Source organism: Scomber scombrus, chromosome 12 (assembly GCF_963691925.1).
Source record: "Scomber scombrus chromosome 12, fScoSco1.1, whole genome shotgun sequence".
Taxonomy (NCBI): Eukaryota; Metazoa; Chordata; class Actinopteri; order Scombriformes; family Scombridae; genus Scomber; species Scomber scombrus.
In genome coordinates this window covers 20,611,378-20,629,433 of record NC_084981.1, presented here as the reverse complement: position 1 = coordinate 20,629,433, position 18,056 = coordinate 20,611,378, and the positions used below count along the sequence as shown (strand labels likewise).

Below are 18,056 nucleotides of genomic sequence, written 5' to 3'. Positions count from 1 at the left end.
TGATGAGTCTATTTCTCAAACATGAACAGAGGAAACTATAATATTCATCCATTACCACACGGTCAAAAACTGTTTGCTTCTCCCAAGTTAACAACACCTGTGTGAAGTGACCCCTTGATTATATTAATCTGCCTAATTGACAGCAGCATTTTTCCCCCAAGTGGAAGGATTTTTACAAAAAAAATCATTAACAAAAATAGCTCAAACAAAGAAATTATTTAAAATGTTTTCACGTTATTAACCCTACTGCTGTGTTACAGTTAATCTGGATCCATTAACAAGTCAATTTATGTATTCATGTAGTTCTTTAAATTTGATTGTCATAATGTTTCATGACATTGTCAACTAGCACAAAATCATTTTTGGTGATTCTCATTTAATTTTTCAGATGCTTTATGTAGATTTTATACACATGGTGTTCTTGGTCATTAGAAATGAAATGGGTGAGACTAGAATAAGTCTATAAAACTGAGTTCAGGTACATGCACGTTCATCAGATGGGCTCACTTCCTCTTGATGACCATAGCTCAAATATTCTATAAATTCCGATAATTTTACTCAGAAATGAATAGTATTAGTTCAGGAAAATGAGTCCAACAGGCCATAAAGTTCTAAATATAAATGCAAATCTTGTGACAATCGAAAGACATTAAGTTAATAAAAAGATCAGTACACAGTAATAAATTATAATGTAAGGATGATAGTAGATTTATAAGCAGCTATAATAGGTTGGCCAATTTTAACTGGGAACACATAGTTAGCTGCCATGAAAGGAACACAACAAGAGGGGTAATGTTGTATGATGCTTTTGAATGTCCGCTTCCACAGAGCCCACCATGTTGCACCACAGTAGCTCAGAACAGACAAACCAAATATTGGCTCTAGAGAGGCCCTTTTGTAATTTTCATGAGTTTCGCAGCCACCAAAGGTTCTTCTAAATTCTCTGAAGGAGAGAGTGAGCGGTTGAGTTTGGGGTATTCAACCTCACCACTAGATGTCACTAAATCCCACACAGTGGTCCCTTTAAAATAAGATAAACTTTATGGATCCCATGCAAAGAAATGTCAAGCTCATGACAGCAGAAGTACAAGAATGGATTAGAAACTAAAAAAAAAAAAGACACAAAAACAAGAATACTTTATATGTTCTTAACATTTACTATTTACAAATAAATCATGTGAAAATAAAGATGCTAAATACTACAGACACCAACATGTCACTATTTTTTTTTAAATTAAAAAAATCATCTCAACACAAAAGTTGCACCAGGGGGGGAATTTATTTGGTGGTGGTTTAAGTCTCTTAGCAGTGTAAATTGCAGAGTAGAGCTACAGCACCAGTAGCAGCTAACCAAAGTGTTCAAGTGTGAGCTGCACCCTTAAAGTAGGGCAAAAGGTTATTCAGGTTTAAATATATATATATATATATAAAGAAAGGGAACAGTGAACTACTACTACAGGAGATACTGGAGAAATTTAAAGCCCCCCTCCACTCAGAAATGTGTTTTGCTTAATGTTACATCGTGAATGTTTAAGTTTTACAGTGCAGATTGATGTATGAGTAGAGGTTGACACGAGAAGACTGTTTTCACATTAATCTGTGAAAAATTGAAGTTCTTGCGCTTGCCTAAAATGTGAGTTTAAGGCGAGCATGATTTTTGACATTGCGACAAGTTTGGAAGCGAAATATGCAACTTACACAAGTGTGACACAGAAACTTGAATTCTCAACAGCACATACACTGAAAATGTTTAAAAGTGAAGTAAGAGACATCTTGCTTCAATTATATCAATGTTTAACCAGGTAATTTAACTTTTTTAAAATTGAAAAACTGTATCAGAACCAAATTATTATTCAAAGCAGATTTTTTTTCCTTCATTTTAAAGCATGTCTGGAGTCACATGTCTTTAAAGTGTATGTTTACAGTTCATGTCTTAAAACACCAGTCAGATGCCCACTGACTGAAACACTTTTTGCTCTCTGTAATCATTCCTTCATACTGGCCATTAAAAATATCCCACCCTTATGTGCCTACAATTTGGGTAAAGGAGGACAAAAGCCAATCCAAATGACATTTTTGCACAGGAGGGCTTTGCATTTTGTCCCTTCACTTACATTGAAAGTATATTATGAAGGCATCTCTGAAGAGCCAGTATGAACAGGAGGAATGCTTACAGTAAGAAAAATATGCATCAATGTTCATTTGTGCACTGACTTGAGAAATTGGGAACCTGTCCTATCAGGCCATTGTAATGACAAGACTTTATTCGACTGTTGGAGTGGGCTGGGCTGCCCTCTTGTGGCTGCACAATGTAATGCATCACCTTACACCCCCCCCCCCCTTTTTTTTCCCCTCTCCTTTTCTAGCTTTCCTCCCAATATCAGTCCAGTCCAGCAACTTGTTGCAACCCGTAATTTAACAACTTTCACAAATTCTCAAATCGGTTTCCAATGAAAAACGCACCTATAGGACTCACGACTCAGCTGCCCCACCAGCTCCCTTCTGGGTGTAATATGACACACTGAATGGGGCTGGGCCAGATTCAGTTTTTAAGCCAGACAACAGCAACCCTCGAGCATTACATACGCGGGTGGGGCTTTTTTATTTTGAATCCACACCCAGTGAAACTGTGCGTAAATACGCACAAGGCACCGAACAACCGGACGGACTACAACGCTCTCTCTGTCGCTGCTTGTCTTTCTCTCATACCCTGCTCTACACACCCTGATCATCGGTCATGTTTCGCTGTGGGATCGCCTACCCCCGCTGCAGGTGGATCGTGCCCCTCCTGCTGCTCTTCGCCATTATTTTTGACATTATCGCCATCGCCGCCAAGTCAGGATGGGTCGAGGACGAGGACGCCAAGACTCACTACGCCAATATGTGGCAGCAGTGCCGGGGCAGGAATGACAACTGGGAATGCAAGACGCTAATGGACTTCAGTAAGTGCCAGTTACACCACACACGAAACATGATAGGCGGCTTTGAACAATAACACCACAGTCGATGGCACAGGAATAGGGACAGAAACATGACTTCATTAGGCGGATATGATGAGCTGATACAGTGTTGCTGGGGTGTAAAATTCAACATTCACATACTGTAACCTGAAGGACTCGACCTCTGACAACAACTAAAAACACCAGGCTGAAGGGAGGAGGGAGGCCTGCAGCGCTCAGCCAGGCAGGCAGACTGAACTTTGGTTCTTCACAGAGTTAAAATGGCTCTTTATCATCTCCAGCTCTGATCAAATACAGTAGAAAGAAGGAAGTTTCACTCATGTAGTGTTAACATAACAGCCTTAACAGCCTCTTAACTCTGTATATTTAATGATAGGAGGAATATTTTTTTTAAGTCAGCACTGCAACTACTTTTTTCTAATACTTTTATTCTCAATTAATCATAGTCATTTGGTCGATAAAACATCAGAAAACTGTCAAAAAGTCCCAGAGCCAGATTAGTTGTTTGGTCCTTAAATGTCATAAGTTGAAACATGTTGATCACTCTTTCCCAGAGCCCAAGATGACTTTCCCAAATGTCTTTGTCGAGTCCATAACCCAAAGATATTCAGTTTACTGTCATAGAGGACTAAAGAAACAAGAAGTATTCACATTTGAAAAGCTGGAATCAGATCATTTGGACATATAAAAAATACTAAAAAACAATGAATCAATTATCAGAATAGTGGGAGGTTGATTTTCTAATCAACTAATTAATTAATCGGCTCATTATTGTACCCTTAGCGGTCCTACCAAACCCCAAAATATGATATTTAAGGCAGGCTAATGTAAGGCAATTATTAGATTAGACTATCTGTGCAGTTCATTATTACATTCAGTGGACATTATTGCTGGAAGACACTTTTCAAGGAGAGGTACCTGCTCCTCATATTGACCTACTGCGGTACATTTGTAAGACAAATTCATCCACAGACGTGTGGTTATTATAGCTCCAGTAATAATGTCTGTAATATGTCAAAGAAATCGGTCCAATTTAAAAACTCTTAAAGTTGTCACACAGAACAACTTTGAAGAATGATCATGGCAGCTGTGTAACATGCAGCTTCTTCTCAAAGCTGCTGGAAATACAACGCAATATCTTCTTTAATCTGTTACTATAATATCAGATTTATTTAATAGTAACAGTTGATAAAGTCGCTCAAAAACCGACAGTGACTCTTTATAGCCAGCGGGTAAAGCTGCACTCCAATGTCATCTTCCTGATGTGATCCTGATGTGATTGCGATGCATGTTTTTTTTTTTTTCAGACATGATACTTCTTTATGTTTTTAATCTTACTGCCACCAATACTGTATTACACTATACCAGTACTACCTTCACTATACCAACTACTTCTAATACCACATTAATAAAATATCTGACCCCAGTGTGTACCCTTTAAAAAAATCATTTGAGGACAATAATTAAAAGTAAAACTGCTCACAGAGTCTGTTTGAATCAGTTTGCTTGCCAGGGGCAAGAATTCAGTCGTTTTTCAACCACAAATCCACAAAACACCTCAGGCAGATTTTAAACATTTAAAATAGTTTGTGACCTTTAGTACACTCCAGAAAATTGGGATGAGAAGGTTACAAAGATGGTTGGCTGGACCTGTCAGACCTGTCAACACTGATACCGCTATTAATAGACAAACTGTTAATGAGTTTCTCCTTCATTGAAGAGGTTCAATCAAAGACACATAAACTCACACACGCACACTCAGATGCACTGAACACAAACTCTGAACAGAACAGACTCACTCTGCTATTTCACTGACGTTCTCAGGTTGTATTTGTGTAATTACACACCCACAGATGCCAACAAAGACAGCATTGTTGTTCTTATCAGGCTCCATGGAAGTCACCTAGTTCAGCAAATGGCTCTTAGCTCCATATTGTGATCTGCAAAAGCTTTATGTTCGCTGAGAAAAAATGTTTCTACCTCCTAAACTTTTGCTGTTGGACAAGTTTGTGCACTTCTCTCAATGACTACCGGTCGTCTTTCTCTTGCCATAAACACATGTATCAAAAGTTACTTGTTTATGTTTCATACAGATCTTCCCTGATAGCTAGGAAGACTTCAGGGTTAATTTAACACTTGCTTGAGTTCTAACCTCAAGTTCCCAAGGATAAGGAATATAGAAGTCATTGTTGTTGGTTGCATAACATGTACTTATATAGTTCAATGACCCATCTTAAAAATCTTTAATTTTTTTTAGATTAACTGAGAATTAACCTTTGATAATGACCACACATTTTTGAAATAGTAAATACACAAAAACATGTATTCATTTTGCAAACAAAAATGCTGAACACTGTGTAGTTCCAGTGTGTACAGTGTGAGGATCTGTTGTTTTTTCAGTTTTCTATAATTGTAAATTAAATATTTTTGGGGTTTGGACATGATAAGACATTTAAATGCATCATCTTGGCCGGTCAGTGAGTGCTGAAGACACAAGTAAAATGTATGTGCAGATTTTTTAAAAAGTATATATATATATTACATTATGTACATTTTTTTTAATCAACCAATGAACTGAGAAAATAAGATAAATTCATAATGAAAACTATTATTATTAGTTTAGCACTAATTTATAAAAAGGGTTCAATGTGAGGTTGTCTGGCTCATGGACAGCAGCTGCAGCCCTAAGAGAGAAAATTAGTGTGAAGAAAAGATTTGAAACACAGATGGTTTCTGTTCAGTTGTCAGAAGTTAAATGGCCATGAAGTTTGCAAAAGATCAGATCAGTGAGTGTTGAGGATATGTAGAAGTAGAGGCTGCTGGTTTGTTTGTTGTTGTTTATTTTAGGTATTTTCTGGTCTCTGCTCTCATTGAAATTTTAGATTTTGTTCTTTGTCCAAACTATGCACTGCTAATGTTTTTGCTGAGTCTTCTTTAGACTCAGCAGGACTGACGTAGTAAACAAAAGACGGACACAGCTGCCAGAAGGCTGCTGGATGGATCTAGGACACATTTTTGCCCCGCAGTTCCTCTGAGCATTCTTAGCTATCATGGCTCAGGCGTAAATACTTGTGGGGGACATCTTGGTGAACTGAAAACTATGCAGAAACAAGATAATGTGTGTCCATGAACTGTAGCATGCTGTGAATTATGGCCACAAACCAAACAGACTCCCTGTCATGGTGCTTAGGTCCCAGCATAGATGGGGAACTGCAGTTTCCCTTTGAACAACAGGAATAAACATGTCTCCACATTTTGGTGTAAAAGTATGAAAAGTAGATAATTACATTTTTAACGTGATAAATTGCTTGACGGTTGGGTGATATGATGTTGCATCTAGTAACAATTAGTTTACAAGGTAGCAATACCTTTGTAATATTACAAGATCATATGTATAATATTTCTGAGTGTCAGGATTGGAAGCAGGACTTTCTTATGGCAACGTGGGATTTTTCTTAAGTTTTTAATTTTCCTGAATAGCCAAAAACAGATATTCCAGTCTAGCTATTTTATCTATGACTGCTTTTCAAAAACTTTTCATTTATTTTACTAAAGATTTAAATCAATATGATATACAGTATGGGGCTGCAGCTAACAAGTATTTTCATTCTCGATTAATTGGCTAATTGTTTTCTTTATCATTTAGCAATAATTTTTTAAAGCTCAAAGAGGTGTCCTCAAATATCTTATTTTATTTGATCAGCAGTCCAAAATCCAAAGATATTCAGATTACTATCATGTATGACACTGAGAAACATCAAATTCTCACATCTGAAAAGCTGAAACCACTTAATATTTGGCATATTTGCTTGAAAAAAATTAGATTTGTTTATCAAAATAGTTACAGATTCATCGATTAATCGACTACTTGTTGCCGCTCTAATACAGTACATTGATATCAAAATCCAAATTTACTTATCATAAAGTGTACTAACATCTCTATCACTGACTTACAGACAAGTAATTTGAAACTGTTAAAGGGTTTTATTTTTCACCAAGCAAGTGTTCTTAAGTATAAATAAAAAGACAGGCGTGAGTGTTCCCAGCTTCAAGATCTGCGGGCAGGTGTCCCATTAAAATCTTTTCAAGGAAAGTGCTGTCAAGTTGATCCCCTGCTGCTTGTATGAAAGCCTTTTTCTAAGAGGTTTGATACATATTATCCTTGATTCCCCTGAAGGGATCCCCTAAAATCTAGCTTTAATAAAAAAAAAATAAAAAACCTCCCCAGTTGTAGAACAAACACGTCTGTCAGTGCCAAGACTTTGTGCGATGAATGTAGGAGACTCAGGAGTGTTATTGTCTGAGTGTTTAGTAACTTGTAGAATTCATAAGGGCATATTAATAAAAAAGCCACAGTTAAAAACAAGTTGTTGTTTTCATGTAAAAAAAAAAAAGTGTAGAAGTGCAGTTTAATACCTATTGTTGTGACCAGAAGAGGAAAACAGATGTGAATAAGAGTGAAATGGACAGGCAGTCGTAGTGCTGTTGCGTGACACATCCGGAAATGTTAACAATACAGTACATTCCCCAACTTAAAACTGAAACACACACAGAGACGACAACACAATACAACAAGCTGCAATGAAGATATTTTGTGTGTGTGTGTGTGTGTGTGTGTGTGTGTGTGAGTGTGAGTGTGAGTGAGTGAATGGACAGTTTAATAAAAAACACAAATTTAGGAGGAGGAAATTGACTCTTAGTACCCAAAAGGCCTCCAAGAGATTTGACACAGAAGCAACAAGTGGGGATTGTTCCATCTTTTGTTTTTAGTATTATAACCAGAAAAATGACCTCTCTGCTTATCAGTAAAGTCTGATAAGCCAAATGTTCACATGTCGACCTGCTTAGATGAAGTTGATCATTCTTCAATATTTCAGCTCTGCCTTTTCTGAATTCAAATACTCTAAATTCACCACAATGCAGATGATAAATTATCATTATGTCACAAAACTACGTAACGCTGGATTACTAAGCTTATTATGTTCAGTAGTTTTTGGTTACTTCTGAGAGAAAGAGCTTCTTATGTTTTCAACAGTTGAAATCTCTTAACAGTCTAGCAAACGTAATTTCTGCCATTGCAGGATTGCTTTTTATCTGCTTAGTGGTTTTTAATGTATTGCTGAAGAGCGTTGAGAGTCTTCCAGCATGCCTGATATCATTCATATGCCACCTTATCTCATCTGGGAGGGTTAATTAAAACTATCAGTCATGGTGGCTGCAGTTTTTCACATTATGGTGTTTGTGTAGAGCCGTGCTTTAGCTGAGAATTAAGTTGAGTGGTTTTATTTCCTGCATCTTCTTTCAAAAACATTTTACTTTAATGTGTTGCCTTCATTACTTTCTTAGAGCTAAAGCTCAGGATGAGTCTGGTCTGTGTTTTAACTACATTTCTACAATGAAACAAAGAACAACACTATGTTTTAGTGAGCTTGAATGCCTCTTAACCTTAATATGGGAAAAAATTGAACCAGACGAACTAGTCAGGTATGTGTGCACGTTGAGAGAAATGCCTCGGGCTAAGGCAGATAAAGTTCTGCTTTAACACACCCAAGCACACACACAAATATACACAGGTGTGGAAAGTTTAGGGTGTGTGCTGACTTAGGTGTGGCAGCATGCTGACAATCCTCACTGTTGGCTTGGCTGTAGTTTTAACATATATAAAAAAGGTTAGGATGATCTGCTTTAGTGTTTGTCTGATTGTTTATCATTTTGTATGTTGAAATTTGACCTATACTGGATGTTTCCATTGCGCTTAATTCAAAAGGAGGATATTTTGTTATACACACTGAACACTCTAAAAAACGTGTTTTTAGAGGCAAAAGATGATTCTTAAGAGATCTTATGTAACACTGTAAAATCTACTCTATAATACAGCAGCAACTTCCCCACTGAAACACATTTTGTCTCATGGTGGTTTGTACAAAGAGTACTGTACGCTTAAAATATGTTAAGCATTTCAGATGGTTCTCAGCCCAAAGATATAAAGCCGCACATGGTGGGAGTTGCCTGTTTTAGACTGTGTCAGTGCCTTAAGTTCCTTTATAATTACAGAGGCCTCATCCAGAGAGAGTCTCAGAGTGACAAAGAGAGAAAAAGTGTTGTCAAGGGTGTGGCAGGTTTGCGTAGGTGATAGAAAATGTGTCTCATTCACTTGATATCAGTGTGAACTTCATACTAACTCCTGAGTCACCCTACCTCTCCTCTACCTCCTGAGCCAGAAAGTAGACTGGTTGGATCCCCAACTCCTCCACTCTACATGTCAAAGTGTCCTTGAGCAAGATACTGAACCCAAAGGCTGTACCATCGGTGTATGAATGGGTGAATGTGGCATGTAGTGAAAATCACTTTTGAGTGGTTGTAAGACTAGAAAGGTGCAATATAAATGCTGTCCATGTCACTAACCTTGAGCAATGTGCTGCCATGTGTTCTCAGTGTAAGTGCAACAATCAGTAAAGGGCATTTAGAGACATCTGGTGCACAATAGATGACTCATTCATTTCCAGAGAGAAAATTGTTTCCAATATAGAATAATCACAACCATTAGACATACACTATTATATTACATTAACAGGCTCGAGGTGATATCTATTTTTTCATACCTTCCTGACATTTTACTGAGATATACGGTAATATGATGGTATTTGCGTTGTATGGTACCGTACTGTCTAGTAATGATGCGCGGGTCAGGATTTTTAAAACTCCCGCACCTACCTCCTTTATGAAAGCCAGTCCGCAAAAATATGTGCAAGTCAACCACATCAACCCGACCTAACCAACAAACCCTCAGTTGCGCAGAAAATACGGTATGAACATGCTTAGGTAAGTTGAGGTACAAGGCAAAACTTAAGAGAGAAAACAATAAACAGTGTCTTACCTGTTGGTACCACAGCGGAGAAACAGTTGAATAAATGTCAGGAACAAAGTTACTGAAGGCAGCAAGATGAATATCAGGTCAAACAGAGAAAGGGCTAACGAGTTTCATTCACCAAAGACATAAAGAGACTCAAATAACTCATATTTTGGCTAAAGTTGTCATCGAAGTTAGCAACTTTGAGTCTCTTCTTCTGCAGTATTCATTTCCTACGGACAGCGCCAAACTTCTATTGCAACCCATGTTGTGGTCAGAGGTGGGATTACATGCTACCTTCAGGTGCTCCTCGTAGTTTACTCGGAGTCTTTTTTTTTTTGACGGTATTGAAAATCATTCCTTCAGGATTTCTAAATACCCTGGTATACCGTGATATCGTCCATGCCTAACATATAATACATGTTGTGTTTTGGCCATGAGAAAATAAGAGACTCACCATGCTTAATTTTAACAGGACACAAGTGTATTACCACAAATTAACCAAATTAGACTAAAGTTAACTAAGTACTCACAAAATGGAGTGTAGAAATTAGTAGAGTCAGTGGTGTGTGATGTGCATGAGTGGAGGATGCGTGTGTTGGTGTTGTTGGGTGCACAACAAAGCATAAGGATAAACTAAAACAGCATAACTGCACCAAAACAGGAACAGAGTGGCAGCAAGTCAGAGAGAGTGAGCTATGCTGCAGCCAGGATTTATATAACCTGGGAACACCTGAGGGTACACTAACAATACTCTGGAAAAGTAGAACAGGCAGATAAATCACACTGCAAAACAAAGATGACACCAGGGGTCTTCATAAGGCACTATATAAATGCAATCCATTTTACTAACATTGTGCAATATGCTGCCATGTGTTGACAATATAACAATGAGTAAAGACCATGTAGACACATATGTTGCATAATAGATGGCTAATCTATTATACAATAAAGTTGTTTCTAATACAGATTTATCACAACCATCAGACAGAAATAATCACGTTTTTACACATTTAAGAATTATAACATATAATACATCATACAATATAATATGTTAGATTTTAGGATAGAGAACTATTATTTTCAGGTTGACCATTAGCTGAAATTTTGTTACACAGGCTCAAAGATGATTAATTCTTCTCAGGTTTTTATGAGTGTTTCTGTCTGCTGGCATGTAACCCTTTTTTAATTTGTGTGTTCGACTTTAGGCTGGGCCAAGGCAGTGGCTGCCCTGATGATCCTCGGCCTCATCATTCTTATCGTCGCCTTCATCATCTCATGCGTGGCTCTGTGCTGCACGCTCAACCTCACCCTGCTACCTTTCATTGGGGTGCTGCTGATTGTTGTTGGTAAGATACGCACACACCTGCATAGACACGCAGAAATGTTCAAAGCAGAGTCAGGAGGAGTTGGCCGCAGACCATCAAAATCTACAGTTTACAAAATTGAAAGCAGGCATCCAAATGTTTCGTTTGTACCTCCTTAAAAAATGAAAAATGCTCTTATTATGCTAAGAATAGCACTCAACCATACATAAGTAAATGGTATAAATACGTAATAACTGTAACTGATAACAAATGGTACAGTGTGTGATGTTTCACCCTCAGAGAACATGCTCATGCCTGTGTGTGTAGATGTTAAAACTCTCATTAATTTCACTGCAATGTTGATGAAAAGCCTTAAGGAATACCTGGTCGGCTTAAAGCATCACCGACATTGTAAAGTCAGTCCTCATTGTGGGTAAATGTCTCAAGTCGCTATAAAGTTTTTCACTGTGAGGTCTTTGGATTATCTTGAGGTGCCAGGACATTGTTTCTGGAAGGACACATTACTGTTTAATTATTCAAAGTTTTTCAACATTTTGGACACCACAAGACTAGAGTCCATACAATGTAGAACAAAATTGACAAAATTATTATTTAAATAAATTAGGACTGCAGCTAATGATTATTTTCATTATCACATTCATCTGTTGATTATTTTCTATATTTAATCAATTACTTGTTTGGTCTATAAAATTTCAGAAAATGGTGAAAAATGTGTTTTTTGAAGCTCAAGATGCAACTTAAAACCCAAAGATATTCAGCTTACTGTAATTTCGTATGGCACAAAAAAAAGAAAGTATTCACATTTAAGAGGCTAGAACAAGAACATTTGGACTTGTCTGTTTAACAGCTCAAAAAGATTAATTATCAAAATAGTTGGCGATTAATTTTTTGTAGATCGTTCCAGCTCTTAAATGAGTAAATATATGTTTAAAGGTTAAGTAACAAGATTTTGAATCTCACTTGACATGATGCCAACTTTCAGTACTTGACAGTTTTTCACACTTTCAGTAATAATCCTTCAGACACGTTGCGATTGACACCAAAATAAAGTTTCAACAATCTGCGAGTGTGAGGCATCAAAGTTAAGCATAGACAAAGGTTAACAATTTGTGTAAGAGCAGAGGAGTGTAAGTGAAAGGATGAATTTTAACGTGGGAGTGATCGATGAACAAAAAAACGTAACCTCAATCCCAAAGAAAAAGGGATGAGGGAGAGGGAGTGAAGAAAGAAAATGAATCGTTACTGGAAGAGGGAGGGGTTGGGGTTTTGGTGTTACGTTACCATGGGAACAGCTGGTTTAGTCTGTTTTTATGACTGACTCACACCACAGAGTGTCTGAGAACATGAGACAGAGTCAAGCACATAACACACAATCATACATCTTTTAATTACCACTGTCGGGTGAAACAGCAGGTCATAATTCACAATTCGACTATCACTACACTCACAATAATCCTCTGTCTGCTTTCATCTAAGCACAGCAGTTAATAGTTGAAACCAATACCTATGAGTTTTTTCTCTGGGTCGTATGAATCATTTGAGATTGTTGTACTGCATTTATGTTAGTTTAATTTGTGCACTACTATCCTTTTACCAAAAAAAGAGTACATTTTTATATCCCTTTAAATAGAGTTAAGATTAGAAAAATCTAATTTTGACCAACAATATCATATAAATGATGTATCAGCTTGGTCCAACTCTTTATAATGTTACACTGAATGAAATATTCAAACCCAAACTGTATGTTTTAATGGCCAAAAGAATACATCAGATTCTAGATGTATTCTGCATCTTTTTATGTCCTTTTCCCTTAAATTCAGCCTGAAATATTTGATAATGTCTGAAAGGTCATTACGTAGTTAAGAGGTGACATACAGCAGTGCTGCAACTAATAATTGTTTGCATTATCGAGTGATCTGCCACGTGTTTTCTTAACTGGTGAATCTTTTAGTACAGAAAATGTCAGAAAATAGTGTCAAATGTAATGTGAAAACCAGATATATTCAATATACTATCATGGAAGAATTCACATTTTAGTGGATAAAACCTGAGAATTGTAGATACTTTTGTTTAAGAAATGACTTAAATAAGTAGTCGATTATTAAAATTGTTGCCAATAACCTTTCTGACGATAGACTTATCAAGCAAGTTTCAGCTTTAAGATAAAGCATTAATATGGACAGGTGAGGTAATCACAAGTGAGATCCACAGTCAGTTTTTGTGGCAGTTTTTATGCCTCTCAAATATTTAAGGGATTAAAAAGAAAGGAAAATCTGAAGTGTTTTTGCTAACAATCACACTTGGTCTTTGGAGTCAAGGATCCTGACAACTAGAAATAAAAGAGAAATATCCAAGGTGCTTTGAGTCTTGAGTGTAATAAAAAGCTTTTAATAATATATGGCTGACATCAACTGATTATTTCAACTGAAACAATAAAGACTGCCACACTTATGTTGATGCATACCTCTCTCAAGTCCCTGCAAGTTGCTTATTCACATTATGTCATTAACTGTAAGCAATGGTTGCCTGGTACGCAGGAAAATGTAATCAATACTTTTAAACTTTATGGTCTGCTTCTTTTTCTTAAGGGAGTGTTTAAGTTGTAAGTCGATGATTAGTACTACAGTTTGGGTTGGGATGAAGTATCACCCCTTATTCACTGCCTGCCCTGCCTTTGCTTTAAGGCATTGAGTGTTACACTAAGTAACTCTTAAGTGACTGTCCCAAAAAAGTGCATCATTGGACAAATGACTGTCACACCTTTCTCTGGAACAGTCTGGAAACTCTGACAGGCAACCTTTAAAACAGATCTGATCTCTGTCTGAAAATACTGACTCACTTCGATCTCACAGATGTTGATTCACTGATGTAACTCTTACACTCTCATGTGAAGGTATTTTTCACACGCTGTTGTTAGAGCCAGAGAAGTTTATTTGCCCTACTCCGTGGATAACTGCAAGTTTTTTGCTTTTTGTTTGTTTGTTTCCTTGTTTTGTCTTATGGACTGACTTTTCTATCACTGTCTAGACTCGGGAATCAAACTGATAAGACTTGATAAGATCTGTGTTATCTAATTATCACTTCATGGCTTTTCTTTCTCTTTAAGGCAATAATTCAATATATCAAGTTGTCATCTATCAAGCTGACTATGACTTATAAACTTATTTTGAAAACAAATACAAAAATGTGTGATATTGAAGAATAAATGTATTAACAAGTGACTATTATCACACTTTGTCAAATTTGCCATACAGTTAAATGCAATCAACCTTAATATTTGCATTTTTTACACAAAGGATCATATACAGTACATGTATTTTATGTAAACAATTATATGTAAACTTCTTCCGCTTAGTATGAAAGCAAGTAGAGAGATAATATAATGTGAAAAAATTTAGTTTTCAAGACCTTCAGATTTCTTCCATGTTGATAGCTGCTGCAAAAAATGAAAGATCTTAACCTTTTTCATCTTTCTCTCTCTGCAGTGATCTTTCAGATCATTGCTCTAATCATCTACCCTGTCAAGTTCAACGAAGAGATCTTCGAGGGTCACTATTACTACACCTGGGCTTACGGCTTTGGCTGGGGCGCCACCATCCTCAGCATCGGCTGTGCTGTCCTCTTCTGCTGCCTGCCACGCTACGAGGATGAACTTACTGGTCTGGCCAAGACCAAATATATCTACTCCTCCGCTTAAAGACAAACTACACCCACCTAGGGCTGGGCGATATGGACAAAATCAAAATTTAAAATATTTTTGACTAAATACTTGCAACAATATCATAAGGATGATTATAGGTGCTTTCACAAAATACTTACACAATGAGATTTTTGATAAATAATCATCAGTAATGTGGATATAATGACTTAATGACTGCTTAAAGGCAAATCATAGACCAGCTAGAACAGTCTGATAAGTTGAGAAAATGTTATCACTTTCCTGTAATGCAGCCTTTAAAACCAGGAAAATACAACACTTGCACCATATCAGGATATTACACTATCCAAATTCAAAAATCTAGTCTCATATCTTATATTGCCCAGCCCTACACCCACCCAATTACAACCATTTCCCATTTTCACTCACTGAGACACACTGAGCTGGATCTGTGCTGGTGGCCATTGAACATTTTAACACTACCATTTCACCCAAGATCCATGATGGCTGTTAAAATTGGGTCCGGCAGTGGAAAGAACCTCCTCTACCATTCAAGAGTGAAGTTCGAAGTAAGGCGCAATGCATTCTGGAAGTGGACTGTGATTGGAGGTCACATCAGCTTTAACATAAAGCCCTCTACTTTAGATTAAGTCATAAAAAATGGTTTATATCCGTGGTGTTTTTTTCACATTGTGTATATTCATTAATTCTCTCTGTACTTTTACATGTACTCAATGCAAGATCACCTAAGTGCACTTAACCTAAAGGATGTCGTTATATTTAATCATACTGTAGATCTCATAAAGCCTCTCTTGCTGTAAGAGCAGTCCACACTAAAATCTTTGCACAGGATGCAAAAGGAATCATTTTTATCGTAGTTTTATTTGGTCCTGTGTGTTATAATTCGTTTTTCCACAATTCTTCAATATGTGTCTTTTGCTCTGTGTGTTGCTGTGCATAATGTAAGAAGGGAGCAAAGGCTGGATTCAGAAACTGAATGTAATCTCTATAAATGGAAATGAACATGTAGTTTAATGGTTGTGTTTGCACCTTTTTTAATGCATTTTTTTGATAACTCTTATCTGCTGTTTGTCTCCAGAATTTTGTATTCTTATTTACTTATATTACCAAAGGGGTATAACTGTGGGAGTTTGCTGTGCTGTCTTTGTATTTTTGCTGAACACTACTACTAAAACACTTTAATAAGTAGACATGTCTGAGTGATGTTTGATATGATATTGAGGAAGAAGACACATTTGAATTTCCTGATTTGGCTGCAACTGTTGTTTCTCTGTCACTCTAAACTAAAAGCAAATTTTGATGATTTGATTTATGATTTCTGTTGTAGCAGTATCAGGCAGATTTATGAAACAGTCCCAGTTTAATAAGTATTCCCTTCATGAGAAGTGAGAACTGGCTAAAATAGTAAAAACAACAAATCTGCAACAATATACTGCAGGAAATCTACCCTCACTAGAATATTTCAACATTTTTTAAACCATCCAAACTCATGTGATATGCCTTGTTTAATTATGATGTTAAATTTTGACATTTTGGTTCAAAGGGAACAGTCAGAAGCTCATTTGTGCATTCCAAGTGTCAAAGTTGGTACTTGTTAGAGAAAGCATTCACTGGAATAATTGTTTCTTTTAGTGTTTTTTTTTTACTCATTACTTGTTGCTTAAATGTCAATTATAACTATATGTATTCTTGGCAATATAAGTGACCAAATCTGTCTAGTCTTTGTCACTGATATTCAAAAAATCCTTCCTGAGTTTCTTGCTCCTTAGTCTATCCACCTGCTGGTTTGACGATCCAATGGGACCCAGGTGTACAATCCTCTGACATACTGTGTGTAGCACTTGTGCCTTAGCTTCTTCAATGTTGTGTTGTTGGCCCAATCAAAAATGCTCAGTCTGGTTTTACTGACACACACTTAATCCCAGTCATCAGCCAGATTTCTGATCGTGTTAGGATTTGTGCTCAAAGTTATGTCGTTTTTTGTTTTTTTAAATGAAAGAGTTATGTGGAAACATCAGTTTGACCCCTGAAGGAAATTAAAGGTTGATGTTAGATTACTAGTCAAATATATTATTCAAAGAACAGCAGGATAACTTAATGTCGTTGTTTCTTCATGTGTCAGTATGGATTTTCAAACAGCATAATCGACAGAATACAAGATTAGTTCCTAGAAACCTTTGGTCAAAACGGGGCTAACTCAATTCATGTAAGAATCAGATTTTTATCATGAAACTTTAAAGACTCCAGCTGTTTACGCAGCAAATAGATGCAACACTAAAACAAACCAACCTAAAACAATAACAGGTTTCATTATTTGGTGATGTTTTAACTGAGAATCAGGGCAGATTCAGGAAGTGCTCACAGAAACTGCCTGCAGCTATTTTGGCTGCGAAATGATGAAACATGTTGTTACTGACAAGCATGACGCTGTTTGTGACACTAAATTTTTCAATCATTGTAAGTCACTCTATGGGTATTTACTGCTCTACAGAGAATGTCTTATTAAACACTCATCCAGTTCTGGATGTCACTTTGCTGTTTTTCTGCTGTATTATGAAATGATTATTTTTGGTCGGCTGTGTATTTTTATGCAATAAAGAGTTTCCTTGATGAAGAAGTGTTTTTTTAGACCAATTATTAAAACAGCCAAGGCGCCAAAAATCACAGGTGTCGAATTACCATGTTTGTTTTTCAAGGATAAAAGAGAATTAGAGGGAAACCAGAAGCTACTGTAGAGGAAAGGAATATGATGAGGAAAATATATTTTTGTACATGTGCAGACAAACAACAATATCAGTAACATTTAATCACCCAAAATGTACTTAAATACCAAAAATTATCAAAATCTACATCCAAGTTTGAGTTTTTTGTACTCGTAGTGTTGTGGTCACACACTAATATACGCAAGTATGCACAAACACAGCCACACAAACGCAGTGGAGCATAGTTTATGAACAATGCACAGATCCACAGATGAGTCAGGGATTATGACGCGGACACACCCAGAGAGCCCCACCCTTTAATCGAGCAGGTCGAAATCAGACTTTGCTCAGCATGTCCTGACAGCTCTGGTTTCCCTGAGAAAGGGGTGGAGAGAAAGAGAAAGCAGCAGATAAGTAAGGGGAGGGAAAGGGAGAAAACATGACACGAGGGTGAGAAATACAGTGAGAGGTAGATGAGGACAGTAGAGACTGGGAGGGAGAAAGAGAGAAAGCTGGTATTTCAAAGAGGATAGTAAA

The 18,056-nt window shown here is 36.9% G+C and overlaps 1 protein-coding gene across 1 annotated transcript; it reads left to right on the top strand.

Moving 5' to 3' along the window:
• The first annotated feature begins 2,568 nt into the window (after positions 1–2,568).
• perp (p53 apoptosis effector related to pmp22) lies at positions 2,569–17,427 on the top strand. The gene is made up of 3 exons (XM_062430597.1): positions 2,569–2,942; positions 11,019–11,159; positions 14,624–17,427. The coding sequence occupies exons 1-3, from the start codon at positions 2,738–2,740 to the stop codon at positions 14,833–14,835; spliced, it is 558 nt and encodes a 185-aa protein (XP_062286581.1). The 5' UTR covers positions 2,569–2,737; the 3' UTR covers positions 14,836–17,427.
• The last annotated feature ends 629 nt before the right edge of the window (positions 17,428–18,056 follow it).